The following is a 16,187-nucleotide window of genomic DNA, read 5'->3' as shown; positions in this document are numbered from 1 at the left end:
CCACAACTTTAGTTTTGCTAGCACCATGTGTTCACATATGAGCCACAGAGGACCACCATTATTAGTTATATGACAACAACAAAAAATCAGACCTTGTGTCAGTGGTTAGGTGCAAACTTCTACCGACTCCAGTCTTGGCAGCTAAGGGAGTTTTCTGCGCCAGCATTGTGGTAAGATTTTCAGACAATACCAGCGACCATTGTTGGGCCACAAGGCCGGTGCGATGTGATCTCGTCGTAGGAAATGGAGTACGGTGATTTTTTAAAGGTTTTTATTTTAACAGGTAGCCAAGGGTCTCATTTCCAGGTGAGCCCTGTGTACACAATACACATCAATATACAAAATACACATTTAAAACTAAACATGCATAAATACGTGTTAATATTAAAAAGAATACGCAAAAAGTAAATACAGAATCCTAAACAATTACAGGTCTCAGCAACTAGGTTTTCAATCAACGCCCTAAACTGCAACAGAACATCCCATTTTAATGAGAGCTGTAAATTGTTCCAGCAGTGGGGCGCATTAAAACTAAAAAGCGGATTTACCTAATTCAGTGGAGACCCGAGGAACAGCAACCCTGTGAATGCGTTTTGTAACTCATGTTTTTAAACAACAAAGTCACCCCGGAGCACGGGAAAGAGGTGAGGGGATAACCTTTGGTACGGCCCACCATAGCTGTTCCCACAGGCCCAGCGACATCAGTGGGGGAAGTGTACCCCCTCTCTGGTGCTGCACGTTTGTGTATGTGTACAGTTGAAGTCGGAGGTTTACATACACCTTAGCCAAATACATTTCAACTCAGTTTTTCACAATTCCTGACATTTAATCCTAGTAAAAATTCCCTGTCTTAGGTCAGTTATTTTAAGAATGTGAAATGTCAGAATAATATACACTACTCAAAAAAACACTAAACACTAAACACTAAAAACACTAAAATAATACATCCTAGATCTAAATGATTGAAATATTCGTATTAAATACTTATTTCTTTACATAGTTGAATGTGTTGACAACAAAATCACACAAAAATTATCAATGGAAATCAAATTTATCAACCCATGGAGGTCTGGATTTGGAGTCACTCAAAATTAAAGTGGAAAACCACAATACAGGCTGATCCAACTTTGATGTAATGTCCTTAAAACAAGTCAAAATGAGGCTCAGTAGTGAGTGTGGCCTCCACGTGCCTGTATGACCTCCCTACAATGCCTGGGCATGCTCCTGATGAGGTGGCGGATGGTCTCGTGAGGGATCTCCTCCCAGACCTGGACTAAAGCATCCGCCAACTCCTGGACAGTCTGTGGTGCAACGTGGCATTGGTGGATGGAGCGAGACATGATGTCCCAGATGTGCTCAATTAAATTCAGGTCTGGGGAACGGGCGGGCCAGTCCATAGCATCAATGCCTTCCTCTTGCAGGAAGTGCTGACACACTCCAGCCACATGAGGTCTAGCATTGTCTTGCATTAGGAGGAACCCAGGGCCAACCGCACCAGCATATGGTCTCACAAAGGATCTCATCTCGGTACCTAATGGCAGTCAGGCTACCTCTGGCGAGTACATGGAGGGCTGTGCGGCCCCCCAAAGAAATGCCACCCCACACCATGACTGACCCACCACCAAACCGGTCATGCTGGAGGATGTTGCAGGCAGCAGAACGTTCTCCATGGCGTCTCCAGACTCTGTCACATGTGCTCAGTGTGAACCTGCTTTCATCTGTGAAGAGCACAGGGCGGCAGTGGCGAATTTGTCAATCTTGGTGTTCTATGGAAAATGCCAAACGTCCTGCACTGTGTTGGGCTGTAAGCACAACCCCCACCTGTGGATGTCGGGCCCTCATACCACCCTCATGGAGTCTGTTTCTGACCGTTTGAGCAGACACATTCACATTTGTGGCATGCTGGAGGTCATTTTGCAGGGCTCTGGCGGTGCGCCTCCTTGCACAAAGGCGGAGGTAGCGGTCTTGCTGCTGGTTTGTTGCCCTCCTACGGCCTCCTCCACGTCTCCTGATGTACTGGCCTGTCTCCTGGTAGCGCCTCCATGCTCTGGACACTACGCCGACAGACACAGCAAACCTTCTTGCCACAGCTCGCATTGATGTGCCATCCTGGATGAGCTGCACTACCTGAGCCACTTGTGTGGGTTGTAGACTCCGTCTCATGCTACCACTAGAGTGAAAGCACCGCCAGCATTCAAAAGTGACCAAAACATCAGCCAGGAAGCATAGGAACTGAGAAGTGGTCTGTGGTACCACCTGCAGAACCACTCCTTTATTAGGGGTGTCTTGCTAATTGCCTATAATTTACACCTGTTGTCTATGCGATTTGCACAACAGCATGTGAAATTTATTGTCAATCAGTGTTGCTTGCTAAGTGGACAGTTTGATTTCACAGAAGTGTGATTGACTTGGAGTAACATTGTGTTGTTTAAGTTTTCCCTTGATTTTTTTGAGCAGTGTAGTAGAGATAATGATTTATTTAAGCTTTTATTTCTTTCATCAAATTCCCAGTGGGTCAAAAGTTTACAATTAGTATTTGGTGGCATTGCCTTCACATTGATTAACTTGGGTCAAATGTTTTGGGTAGTCTTCCACAAGCTTCCCACAATAAGTTGGGTGAATTGTGGCCCATTCCTCCTGACAGAGCTGGTGTAACTGAGTCAGGTTTGTAGGCCTAGATACTTTTGTACCCGTTTCCTCCAGCATCTTCACAAGGTACTTTGCTGCTGTTGTGGGATTGATTTGCACTTTTTGCACCAAAGTACGTTCATCTCTAGGAGACAGAATGCGTCTCCTCCCTGAGCGGTATGACGGCTACGTGGTCCCATGGTGTTAATACTTGCAAACTACTGTTTGTAGAGATGAACGTGGTACCTTCAGGCGTTTGGAAATTGCTCCCAAGGATGAACCAGACTTTTTTTCCCTCAGAGGTCTTGGCTGATTTCTTTTGATTTTCCCATGATGTCAAGCAAAGAGGCACCGAGTTTGAAGGTAGGCCTTGAAATATATCCACAAGTACACCTCCAATTGACTCAAATTATGTCAATTAGCTTATCAGAAGCTTCTAAACCATGACATCATTTTCTGGAATTTTCCAAGCTGTTTAAAGGCACAGTCAACGTAGTGTATGTAAACTTCTGACCCACTGGAATAGTGATACAGTGAATTGTAAGTGAAATAATCTGTCTGTAAAAATTATTGTGTCATGCACAAAGTAGGTGTCCTAACTTACTTGCCAAAACTAAAGTTTGTTAACAAGAGTGGTTGAAAAACTAGTTAATGACTCCAACCTAACTGTATGTAAACTTCCAACTTCAACTAACTGTATGCATGCATGTATGTGTGTAAGTATACTACCGTTCAAAAGTTTGGGGTCACTTAGAAATCTCCTTGTTTTTTAAAGAAAACTGTTTTTTTTTGTCCATTAAAATAACATCAAATTTATCAGAAATACAGTGAAGACATTGTTAATGTTGTAAATGACTATTGTAGCTGGAAACGGCTCATTATTTTATTTTATGGAATATCTACGTAGACGTAGAGGCCCATTATCAGTAACCATCACTACTGTGTTCCAATGGCAGGTTGTGTTAGCTAATCCAAGTTTATCATTTTAAAAGGCTCATTAGAAAACACTTTTACAATTATGTTAGCACAGCTGAAAACTGTTGTTCTGATTAAAGAAGCAATAAAACTGGCCTTCTTTAGACTAGTTGAGTATCTGGAGCATCAGCATTTATGGGTTCGATTACAGGCTCAAAATGGGCACAAACAAAGCCCTTTCTTCTGAAACTTGTCAGTCTATAATTGTTCTGAGAAATCAAGGCTAATCCAAGCGAGAAATTTCCAAGAAACTGAAGATCTCATACAACGCTGTGTACTACTCCCTTCACAGAACAGCGCAGACTGTCTCTAACCAGAATAGAAAGAGGAGTGGGAGGCCCCGGTGCACAACTGAGCAAAAGGACAAGTACATTAGTGTCTAGTTTGAGAAACAAACACCTCACAAGTCCTCAACTGGCAGCTTCATTAAATAGTACCTGCAAAACACCAGTCTCAACATCAATAGTGAAGAGGAAACTCCAGAATTCTGGCCTTTCTATTTTTGATATTGCTACTATTCAAATATGCAAGTAACAATCTCACTGTACCATTTACACCTTCTGTATCCTGTGCATGTGACAAAAACATAGATTTTATTTGAAATAGTGTGTTTTTACCAGAGATGGTAATGTGAAGAACATGACCTGCACCAAAGTCAAATTAGGATATAGGACAAGGACTAGATAGTGTATTTTTAGCTGGAGCTTTTATTGTAGGCTACTACTTTTAGCACTCTGTCTTGAAATCCTCAGTTGTTTACTACTATACTCACTCTGTTTAACACATGGCCTCACATTTAATCCTTCAAGAGATGGGTTGGGCTAAAGATTAAGAGGGTGTGAACAATGCTGAATGGGTGTAGACAAAGAAGAGCTCTCCAAGTAGGTGTCCAAAAACATTCAAGGGCCATTTTCTCAAAAGTGGTGTTACAAGTTCATCAACTTTCAAAGCAGAGTGTATGATAAACCATTTTCTATCTTTGAGTCTATACTTTTATCCAATGTAAAAGACACCATTTCAAATTTTGCTACATCGTACCGAATCCAGGTGGTGAGTCACATTTTTGCTCAAGTCCACCACTTACACAGCTGATCCAAGGAATCATCAAGCCAGTGATAAATTGAGGTGTTTTAGTACTGGACTGGAACAACAACAACAGCAATACGGTACTGTAGGCCTACCTGTAGAAGTCGGACTCGAGCAGTGTGAGCTGCCGGGCGATCTCAATGGGGTGGAGGGTCATGAGGTCAAACTGGTCTGTCTGGCCCGACTTGCTGAGGTGCCACTCGATGGGCGGTGGCGAGCTCTCAAAGGTAATGTTGTGGCTGGGCCCATTGGCCTGTGCTTGCTTCTTCCTCTGGATGATCTTGGTAATGGACTCCACCCACTTCTTCATGGCCTTGCCTGGGAGGGGTCACAGAGAGGGAGATTGTCACTCAGAGAAGAGAAGTAGAGGAAAGATACGAGAGAGGAAGAGACGAGAGGAAGAAAAAAAAGAGAGGATATGCAACAAAAGAAGAGAAAGTCCTTGCCCTAATTTATCCACATACCTCGCACCAATGCAATGAACTCCTCCAGACACTTGAGTAACTGACAGTCCCGCTCAAAGTCATAGAAGTGGTGCTCCACCCAGTGGCGACATACATTCAATACCCTGCAGGAAGAGCGAGTAGGTCAAAACCAGTTAAGATACCAGTTACAGACCAGCAAGAGAGCGCTAACTACAAATCCTGACCTAAAAAACAAATAAATCTGCCCGCTTGTCATTATGCGGTATCATGTGTAAATTGATGAGGATTTTTACATTAAAAAAACACATCTATTTTAGAATAAGGCTGTAACATATCAAAAAGTGGAAAAGGGGAAGGGATCGGAATACTTCCCGAAAGCACTGTATATGGAGCATAACAAAAAAATATATATATAAAAAAATGTAAAGAGTGCATGCTTTTGTTTCAGCCCAGCATTAAAAAAGTTTGAAACCTTTCTCTGCTAATCAGGACAGACTACCTTCCAAGTGTATCACAAGAAAACCAGGATGTACTGTTGACCCCTAGGTCATGTTCATTAGGCACCAAAATGAAAGAAAACAGACAGGGGCTACCTCGACTTGTTCAATAATAACTGTTTGTTGTTGTTGAATGTTTTCTGTTATAGTCCCTAATGAACACAACCTCTGGTAAATGGGGAGGGGTGCAGAGGTACCTGAGTTGGACTGGCTGGACAAACTCCTTGCGAAATCGTTTGAGTTCGGCGCTGAGAGGTTGGTCTCCGTTCTCTATGGCCATCTGGTCCGCCTCCGTGGGCTTTGGCTCGGGAATTTCAAACCTGGAAGGTTCCAGAAAACAAAATCACAACTGAGAAGACACAGCAGTGTGGAATCTGGGATACACCTTTAACCAGACAGTAGAGGTTCCAGACTGGAATATGTTCCGGGATTCTTCCGATGGCATTGAGGAGCACACCACATCAGTCACTGGCTTTAGCAATAAGTGCATTGAGGACGTCTTCCCCACAGTTACTCCAACGAACCATCAAATAGGCGAAGCATCAATACAGGACTAAGATCGAATCGTACAACACAGGCTCCGATGCTCGTCGAATGTGGCAGAGCTTGCAAAGTATTACAGACTACAAAGGGAAGCACAGCCGAGAGCTGCACGAGTGACACAAGCCTACCAACTAAATTACTTCTATGCTCGCTTCGAGGCAAGTAACACTGAAACATGAAACATGCTGTTCTGGATGACTGTGATCTCACACTCTCCGCAGCCGATGTGAGTAAGACCTTTAAATAAGTCAACATTCACAAGGCGGATTACCAGGACGTGTACTCCGAGCATGCACTGACAAACTGGCAAGTGTCTTCACTGACATTTTCAACCTCTACCTGTCTGAGTCTGTAATACCAACATGTTTCAAGCAGACCACCATAATCCCTGTGCCCAAGAACACTAAGGTAACCTGCCTAAATGACTACCGACCTGTAGCACTGACATCTGTAGCCATGAAATGCTTTGCAATGCTGGTCATGGCTCACATCAACACCATTATCCCAGAAACCCTAGACCCACTCCAATTTGCATACTGCACCAACAGACCCACAGATGATGCAATCTCTATTGCACTCCACACTGCCCTTTCACACCTGGACAAAAGGAACACCTATGAGAGAATGCTATTCATTGAATACAGCTCAGCATTCAACAACATAGTGCCCTCAAAGTTCTTACTAAGCTATGGACCCTGGAACTAAACACCTCCCTCTGAAACTGGATAATGGAATTCCTGAGGGGCATCTCGCAGGTGGTAAGGGTAGGTAACAACACATCCGCCACTCTGATCCTCAACAAGGGGGACCCTCAGGGGTGCATTCTCAGTCCCCTCCTGTACTCCCTGTTCACTCATGACTGCACGGCCAGGCACAACTCCAACACCATCATTAAGTTTGTTGATGACAACAGTGGTAGGCCTGATCACCGACAACAACGAGACAGCCTATAGGGAGGAGTTCAGAGACCTGACCGTGTGGTGCAAGGACAACAACCTCTCCTTCAATGTGATCAAGACAAAGGAGATGATCGTGGACTACAGGAAAATGAGGACAGAGCACACCCACATTCTCATCAACGGGGCTGTAGTGGAGCAGGTTGAGAGCTTCAAGTTCCTTGGCGTCCACATCAGCAACAAACTAACATGGTCCAAGCACACCAAGACAGCCGTGAAGAGGGCACGACAAAACCTATTCCCCCTCAGGAGACTGAAAAGATTTGCCATGGGTCCTCAGATACTCATAAGGTTCTACACAACTGCACCATCGAGAGAATCCTCGCGGATTGCATCACAGCCTGTTATGGCAACTGCTCGGCCTCCGACCGCAAGGCACTACAGAGGGTAGTGCGTACGGCCCAGTACATCATTGGGCCCAAGCTTCCTGCCATCCAGGACCTCTATACCAGGCGGTGTCAGAGGAAGGCCCTAAAAATCATCAAAGACTATAGCCACCCTAGTCATAGACTGTTCTTTCTGCTACCGCACGGAAAGCAGTCCCGGCGCGCCAAGTCTAGGTCCAAGAGGCTTCTTAACAGCTTCTACCCCCAAGCCATAAGACTCCTGACCAGCTAATCAAATGGCTACCCAAACTATTTGCATAGTCTCCCCCCCTCTGTTACACTGCTGCTACTCTCTGGTTATTATCTATGCATCGTCACTTTAACTCTACCTACATATACATGTTACCACAATTACCTTGACTAACCAGTGCCCCCGCACATTCACCTCAAGCAGTGAGTAAAGGTATGTTTTTTTATTGAGAATGACAATGGTTCCTCAATGTATATATAAAAAAAAAATCGCTCTCTCCCTTTCAATAAGCACTCAGCATGAAAGGGAAAAATGTAATGCTCTGATCCAGTGCAAACGTCATAAAATACCTGATTACTTCTTATCCCTACAGCTGTGTCTCAAGCTCACTGGCTCAGGAAGCTGACTGGCCCAGAATATTACAATGTTGCAAGTTTGCTAGCACGAGAGCATCGGTGTATCCAGTTGATAGCCTAGTTGATACAATGTTTCAAGTTCGTTGCAGACAGGCTATGCGTAGCCAAAGTGATTTATAGGATATTCATTTTTTATTTATTTTTTAAATCAGGATATTTTCTACCTGCGATGTTTTTATTTGTTGGCTTTAGACTATTTTTTTTACATAGTTGGCAATGGCAAAAGTTACTTTTAGATGTTTATTATTTTCATTTAGATATAACTTAGATGAACCACATGACAATGATTGAGATACAAAGACTTTATTATAAATTAAATTAAACTGTTAATTGAAAATAATAGCTGGCATAAATTGGCACTCCAAATGGAAAAAGTTGCCAACCCCTTGTGTAGCCTATTACCGGCAACTTCAGGAATGTAAAGGCAGAATTTTGAGAAGGCCAGCAGCAACGGGAGGCGGCCATCTTGATCTCTGGCTCCCTCGAGTCATTTGTGTGTCTTAATTATTTAATCAAACAGTGTGTTTAAATCATCAGACAAGCTACATAGTTGATTTTATCAAAACACATAGGGTGTGTGTCTTTATATGGAAAAATATACGTTTTAAAAATTTTGAGCAATCGATTAGTTACTCTCGCTTGACCAAGAATTATTTTAGTCGGGGACAGCCCTCATTTCAAAAATGTATATGGGAATATATTGTCCACAATGAATACATCTGTCTTTGTTCTGACAAAGGTCAGAGTCAACGAGCACAGATGAATGTCTTGTTGACTGAAAACATTTGCCAAAGTGAAAGGCAATGTATCTGATTTTGAAAAATATGAGACAATATTAGACACAAAGGCGGTTCATAGAATAATAACAGTGGAGCCCAATCTTAGAATGGCATCAACATACTCACCTCTCCATAAGAAGACCCAGCAGCTCCTGAGGTTTACAGAAGGACCTGTAGGTTGTTAGAAATGTTCGGACGAAATTTGGATCTGCAAGAAGGAAAAACAAGGGAATTGTCAGCCATTTTGTTAATCAAATCAAATTGATTTGTCACATACACGTTAGCAATGTTAATGCGAGTGTAGCAAAATGCATGTGCTTCTAGTTCAGACAACGCAGTAATAACCAACGAGTAATTTAACCTAACAATTCCACAATTACTACCTTATACACACAAGTGTAAAGGGATAAAGAATATGTACATAAAGATATATGATTGAGTGATGGTACAGAACGGCATAGGCAGGATGCAGTAGATGGTACAGAGTACAGTATATACATATGAGATGAGTAATGTAGGGTATGTAAACATTATATTAAGTGGCATTGTTTAAAGTGGCTAGTGATACATTTTTTACATCAATTTCCATTATTAAAGTGGCTGGAGTTGAGTCAGTATGTTGGCAGCAGCCGCTCAATGTTAGTGGTGGCTGTTTAACAGTCTGATGGCCTTGAGATAGAAGCTGTTTTTCAGTCTCTCGGTCCCTGCTTTGATGCACCTGTACTGACCTCGCCTTCTGGATGATAGCGGGGTGAACAGGCAGTGGCTCGGGTGGTTGTTGTCCTTGATGATCTTTAAGGCCTTCCTGTAACATCGGGTGGTGTAGGTGTCCTGGAAGGCAGGTAGTTTTCCCCCGGTGATGCGTTTTGCAGGCCTCAATACCCTCTGGAGAGCCTTATGGTTGTGGGTGGAGCAGTTGCCGTACCAGGCAGTGATACAGCCCGCCAGGATGCTCTCGATTGTGCATCTGTAGAAGTTTGTGAGTGCTTTTGGTGACAAGCCAAATTTCTTCAGCCTCCTGAGGTTGAAGAGGCGCTGCTGCACCTTCTTCACGATGCTGTCTGTGTGGGTGGACCAATTCAGTTTGTCTGTGATGTGTACGCCTAGGAACTTAAAACTTACTACCCTCTCCAGTACTGTTCCATCGATGTGGATAGGGGGGTGCTCCCTCTGCTGCTTCCTGAAGTCCACAATCATCTCCTTTGTTTTGTTTGTTTTGTTGACGTTGAGTGTGAGGTTATTTTCCTGACACCACACTCCGAGGGCCCTCACCTCCTCTCTGTAGGCCATCTCGTAGTTGTTGGTAATCAAGCCTACCACTGTAGTGTCGTCCGCAAACTTGATGATTGAGTTGGAGGCGTGCATGGCCACGCAGTCGTGGGTGAACAGGGAGTACAGGAGAGGGCTCAGAACACACCCTTGTGGGGCCCCAGTGTTGAGGATCAGTGGGGTGGAGATGTTGTTACCTACCCTCACCACCTGGGGACGGCCCGTCAGGAAGTCCAGTACCCAGTTGCACAGGGTGGGGTCGAGACCCAAGGTCTCGAGCTTAATGACGACTTTGGAGGGTACTATGGGGTTAAATTCTTAGCTATAGTCAATGAAGAGCGTTCTTACATTCCTCTTGTCCAGATGGGTTAGGGCAGTGTGCAGTGTGATTGTGTCTTTTGTGGACAAGTTGGGCGGTAAGCAAATTGGAGTGGGTCTAGGGTGTCAGGTAGGGTGGAGGTGATATGGTCCTTGACTAGTCTCTCAAAGCACTTCATGATGACGGAAGTGAGTGCTACGGGGCGGTAGTCGTTTGGCTCAGTTACCTTAGCTTTCTTGGGAACAGGAACAATGGTGTTGAAGCATGTGGGAACAGCAGTGTGCAAGTAGCTATTGTTCTTTCATGACTTTGCGGTGATTACTTTTTTTGTTGTTGATGAAATTCGCTACTGTTTGCTAGCTATATGTCTTATAACTATTAAGTTAACAGTCTAAGATATGCTAACCGATGTCATGTTTATTAGGCACCAAACAGAAGAAAACAGACAAACAAAATGTCAAACATTCCGAGTGAACATGACTCAGGTCTGTGTGTATATTAGGAGTGCTGATACTGTGGTTATGCGGGTGAACAGGACCGTTAGCTAGTGGTTCACATGTTGGATCTGTCCAAGCTCTTTCACCGGTGTCTGGCTGGGGTTGGACAATAGCTGCCTCAGTGCGGATTTACAAACAATCGGCCTGAAACTATTTCAGCCAGGAAACAGACGCTGCTCTGACGCACGCAGCTGCCACTCCACCACACACGCTTAAAAATAGATCACCCGCCTGCCCGACATACACACTGCAGTGGGTTTGACCACAAATACAAGTATAGGACAAGTCAACCACATTATTTGGGTATGACATAACAGAATATGAACTTATAAAAGGTTTGATTTTCACTGGGTAGTTACTTTATAGTAATCTTCCTGCAATTCAACACATTTTGCAATGGGGCAGAGAGATAGACAGTTTTATTACCAATTTCCTGAAATTCTACACATTTTGCAATGGGGCAGAGAGATAGACAGTTTTATTGCCAATTTCCTGCAATTCTACACATTTTGCCGTGGCTCATGCTGTGTTCTTATACTATCTGAGTAACTCAAACTTTCTAACAAAATGTATTTCAGACAGTTATTCTAGTGATTGTTAGTTCTCAAAGATGATCCTATTAAAAAATATATACAGCTCCATTATCTTTTCTGCATACTTTATATCTGGTTTTAAACGTTTAAGTTTACACGGAAAACATTTTAACACCCCAAACCTTATTTAGTTATCACACACACGAAAAAGTATGCGAACCTTTTGGAATTACCTGGATTTCAGCATCTTCCTCTTAGTCACAACAATAGACAAACAGTGTGCTTAAACTAGTAACACAAATTATTGTCTTTTTCTTGTCTATATTGAATACATAATTTAAACACTCAGTGTAGGTTGGGAAAAGTATGTGAACCCCAAGGCTAATGACTTTTTGGAGTCAGGAGTCGGCTAACGTGGATTCCAATCAACGAGACGAGAGTGGAGTTGTTGGTTAGAGCTGCCTTTCCCTATAAAAAAAACCACTCAAAACATTTGAGTTTGCTACTCACAAGAAGCATTGCCTGATGTGAACCATGCCTCGAACAAAAGAGATCTCAGAAGACCTAAGATTAAGAATAGTTGACTTGCATAAATCTGGAAAGGGTTACAAAAGTCTCTCTAAAAGTCTTGATGTTCATCAGTCCACAGTAAGTAAAATTGTCTATAAATGGAGAAAGGTCAGCACTGTTGCTACTCTCCCTTAGGAGTGGCCGTCCTGAAATTATGAGTGCAAGAGCCCAGTGCAGAATTCTCAATGAGGTTAAGAAGAATCCTAAAGTGTCAGCTAAAGACTTACAGAAATCTCTGGAAGATGCCAACATCTTTCTTGACGAGTCTAGAATACATAAAACACTAAACAACAATGGTGTTTATGGGAGGACAACACGGAAGAAGCCACTGCTGTCCAAAAAAAACCCATTGCTGCACGTCTGAAATTAGCAAAAGAGCACCTGGATGTTTCACAGTGCTACCAGCAAAATATTCTGTGGACAGATGAAACTACAGTTGAGTTGTTTGGAAGGAACACACAACACTATGTGTGGAGAAAAAAAAAGGCACAGCACACCAACATCAAAACGCTATCATTTGTTTTTCAGCAGGACAATGACCCAACACACCTCCAGGCTGTGTAAGGACTATTTGACCAAGAAGGAGAGTGATGGAGTGCTGCATCAGATGTACTGGCCTCCAATCACCTGACCTCAACCAAATTGAGATTGTTTGGGATGAGTTGGACCGCAGAGTGAAGGAAAAGCAGCCAACAAGCGCTCAGCGTATGTGGGAACTCCAAGACTGTTGGAAAAGCATTCCTCATAAAACTGGTTGAGAGAATGCCAAGAGTGCAAAGCAAAGGGTGGCTACTTTAAAGAATCTCAAATATATTTTCATTTGTTTAACACTTTTTTGGTTACTACATGATTCCATGTGTAATTTCATAGTTTTGATGTCTTCACTACTATTCTACAATGTAGAAAATAGTAAAAAATAAAGAAAAACCCTTGAATGAGTAGGTGTGTCCACACTTCTGAGTTGTGTAGAGTCAGTATAAATGTGTGTGCATGTTATGTGTGTGAGCAAATGGTCTCTCTCACACACACACGAAAAGTATTCAGACCCCTTGACTTTTTACACATTTTGTTACGTTACAGCCTTATTCTAAAATGGATTACATAAAAATAGTTCATCAATCTACACACAATACCCTATAATGACAACGCGAAAGCAGGTTTTTAGAAATGTTAGCAAATGTATTACAAATACAAAAAAGAAATCTCTTATTTACATAAGTATTCAGACCCTTTGTTATGAGACTTGAAATTGAGCTCAGGTGCATCATGTTTCCTGTTCATCCTTGAGATGTTTCTACAACTTGATTTAAGTCCACCTGTGGTACATTCAATTAATTGGACATGATTTGGAAAGGCACACACCTGTCTATATAAGGTCTCTCAGTTGACAGTGCATGTCAGAGCAATACCAAGCCATGAGGTCAAAGGAATTGTCTGTAGAGTTCCGAGACAGGATTGTGTCGAGAAACCGATATAGGGAAGGGTACCAAAACATTTCTGCAGCATTGAAGGTCCCAAAGAACACAGTGGCCTCCATCATCCTTAAATTGAAGAAGTTTGGAACCACCAACACTCTTCCTAGAGTTGGCCGCCAGGCCAAACTGAGCAATCCGGGTAGAAGGGCCTTGGTCAGTGAGGTGACCAAGAACCCTCATGGTCACTCTGACAGAGCTCCAGAGTTCCTCTGTGGAGATGGGAGAACATTCCAGAAGGACAACCATCTCTGCAGCACTCCACCAATCAGGCCTTTATAGCAGAGTGGCCAGAAGAGAAGCCACTCCTCAGTAAAAAGGCACATGACAGTTTGCTTGGAGTTTGCCAAAAGGCACCTAAAGGACTCTGACCATGAGAAACAAGATTCTGTGGTCTGATAAAACCAGACTGAACTCTTTGGCCGGAATGCCAAATGTTTTCAGCAGCAGAGACTGGGAAACTTGTCAGGATGAAGGGAAAGATGAACGGAGCAAAGTACAGATAGATCCTTGATGAAAACCGGCTCCAGAGCGCTCAGGACCTCAGACTGGGGCAAAGGTTCACCTTCCAACAGGACAACAACGCTAAGCACAAAGCCAAGACAACACATGAGTGGCTTCGGGACTAGTCTCTGAATGTTCTTGAATGGCCCAGCCATAGCCCGGAATTTAACCCAGACCTGAAAATAGCTGTGCAGCGACGCTCCCCATCCAACCTTACAGAGCTTGAGAGGATCTGCAGAATGGGAGAAACTCCCCAAATACAGGTGTGTCAAGCTTGTAGAGTCCTACCCAAAAAGACTGACATGCAAAGTTAAGTAAAAATATCTGGGATATCTGTACTTTATTTTACTATTCATATTTTTGTCAACTTTTACTTCACTACATTCCTAAAGAAAATAAAATGTACTTTTTACATACATTTTCCCTGACATCCTATAGTACTATATTTTGACAGGAAAATTGTCAAATTCACACTTATCAAGAGTATATCCCTGGTCATCCCTACTGCCTCTGATCTGGTGGACTCACTAAACACAAATGCTTTGCTTGTAAATTATGTCTGAGTGATGGAGTGTGCCCCTGGCTATCCGTCAAAAAAAAACATAAAAATAAGAATTGTGCCGTCTCCTTTGCTTAATATACGGAATTTGAAATGGTTTATACTTTTACTTTTGATACTTAAGTACATTTACAAGTTCCATTTACATTTGATACTGAAGTGTGTTGGAGGGCCAGTTGGAGGCACTCATTCCTCTGGTCTAAATAACATCCCAATGCCCCAGGGTAGTGATTGAGGACACTGCCCTGTGTAGGGTGCCATCTTTCGGATGGGATGTTAAACGGGTGTCCTGACTCTCTGAGGTCATTAAAGATCCCATGGCACTTATCGTAATAGTAGGGGTGTGAACCCCGGTGTCCTGACTAAATTCCCAATCTGGCCCTCAAACCATCACGGTCACCTAATAATCCCCAGTATACAATTGGCTCATTAATCCCCCTCCTCTCCCCTGTAACTATTCCCCAGGAATTTAAATGGTAAAATAAAGGATAAATAAAATTTAAAAAATACATTTAAAAAAGTATATTTAAAACCAAATACTTTTAGACTTTTACTCAAGTTGTATTTTACTGGGTCATTTTCTGTGGTATCAAGTATAACAATTGAGATTGTTTTCCACCACTGCTGCTATGTACCATAGAGGTCAATGGTCAAAGTTCTGTTGACCTGAACATTCCGAAAATGTGTCTGAATCTCTAAGCTTTCCAATGATATAAGATTAAAGAGAACAAGTGAGCAATACTGATTTTGTTTGTCATAGGGTAAAATCCCTATGGGAAAAATTGATGGGACGGAGGGATGAAAGATAACACGCAGAAGGCTACCATTGCTGCACTGCTATCACACATTTTCTTGGGACATTGACCTTCAAAAAAATCACTATGAGACATCGCCATCCCAAGTGAACCCGACCGACCCTCCTGATTCTTGATTACAATTTATGGGAAAAGAGAAGCGTAGATCCATGCAAATTGTAATGCAGATAGTCGGGACAGAGAGATAAGAGAGAAAGTGTGTTGTCCCTCCGCTGCTGTCTCCTGGGTGGGAGTAGGGTGTGTGTCCAGGCATGAGGTGCATCGTACAGGAAGCACCTTTTTCCCCCTTTTCAAATTACCCTGGGCACACAGACACACTTTTCCTCAAAAGGCTGGTTTCCCTTGGCTTATTTGAAATCAGTGGCACACAGACGGTTGAAAACTAAAAAGGAAAATAGTGGCCTAAATTTACACCCTACTCTTTTATTCGGGGGAGGAAGTTTACACAGGGGTGTGAGCTGGACAGTCCACCCATAAGAGGAATGTTCTCTTCTGGCTGTGTATTGTGCTGCATTAACCTTGGACCAGTGTTTTTTAACTCCAGTCCTTCACTACTCCCCAACAGCACAAAGGTTTGGTGTAGCCCAGGACAAGCACACCTGAACCAACTCGTCAACTAATCATCAAGCACTTGGGTGAGTTGAATCGGGTGTGCTTCAACAAAAATGTGTACAGTTTGGGGGTACTCACTTACCACAGTTGAGAAACACTGCTCTAGACATCCAGAGACAAACAAGATGAAACTCAAACTTGTGTAAGAGTTCAGAA

At 42.9% G+C, this 16,187-nt stretch overlaps 1 protein-coding gene across 4 annotated transcripts in view; it reads right to left on the bottom strand.

Annotated features, from left to right (window-relative positions):
* LOC109875516 (son of sevenless homolog 1-like) overlaps positions 1–16,187 on the bottom strand; it is an 81,443-nt gene that overhangs the window by 12,248 nt on the left and 53,008 nt on the right. For all 4 annotated transcript variants that reach the window (XM_031799068.1, XM_031799069.1, XM_031799070.1 and 1 more), the window contains exons 11-14: positions 9,008–9,089; positions 5,809–5,931; positions 5,154–5,257; positions 4,785–5,007 (exon numbers count right to left, since the gene is read on the bottom strand). In XM_031799068.1, the coding sequence (XP_031654928.1) occupies positions 4,785–5,007; positions 5,154–5,257; positions 5,809–5,931; positions 9,008–9,089 (532 nt within the window). The remainder of the gene's footprint in view (positions 1–4,784; positions 5,008–5,153; positions 5,258–5,808; positions 5,932–9,007; positions 9,090–16,187) is intronic.

Source organism: Oncorhynchus kisutch, linkage group LG20 (assembly GCF_002021735.2).
Source record: "Oncorhynchus kisutch isolate 150728-3 linkage group LG20, Okis_V2, whole genome shotgun sequence".
NCBI lineage: Eukaryota > Metazoa > Chordata > Actinopteri > Salmoniformes > Salmonidae > Oncorhynchus > Oncorhynchus kisutch.
This window is presented reverse-complemented; position numbering and strand designations above follow the sequence as displayed.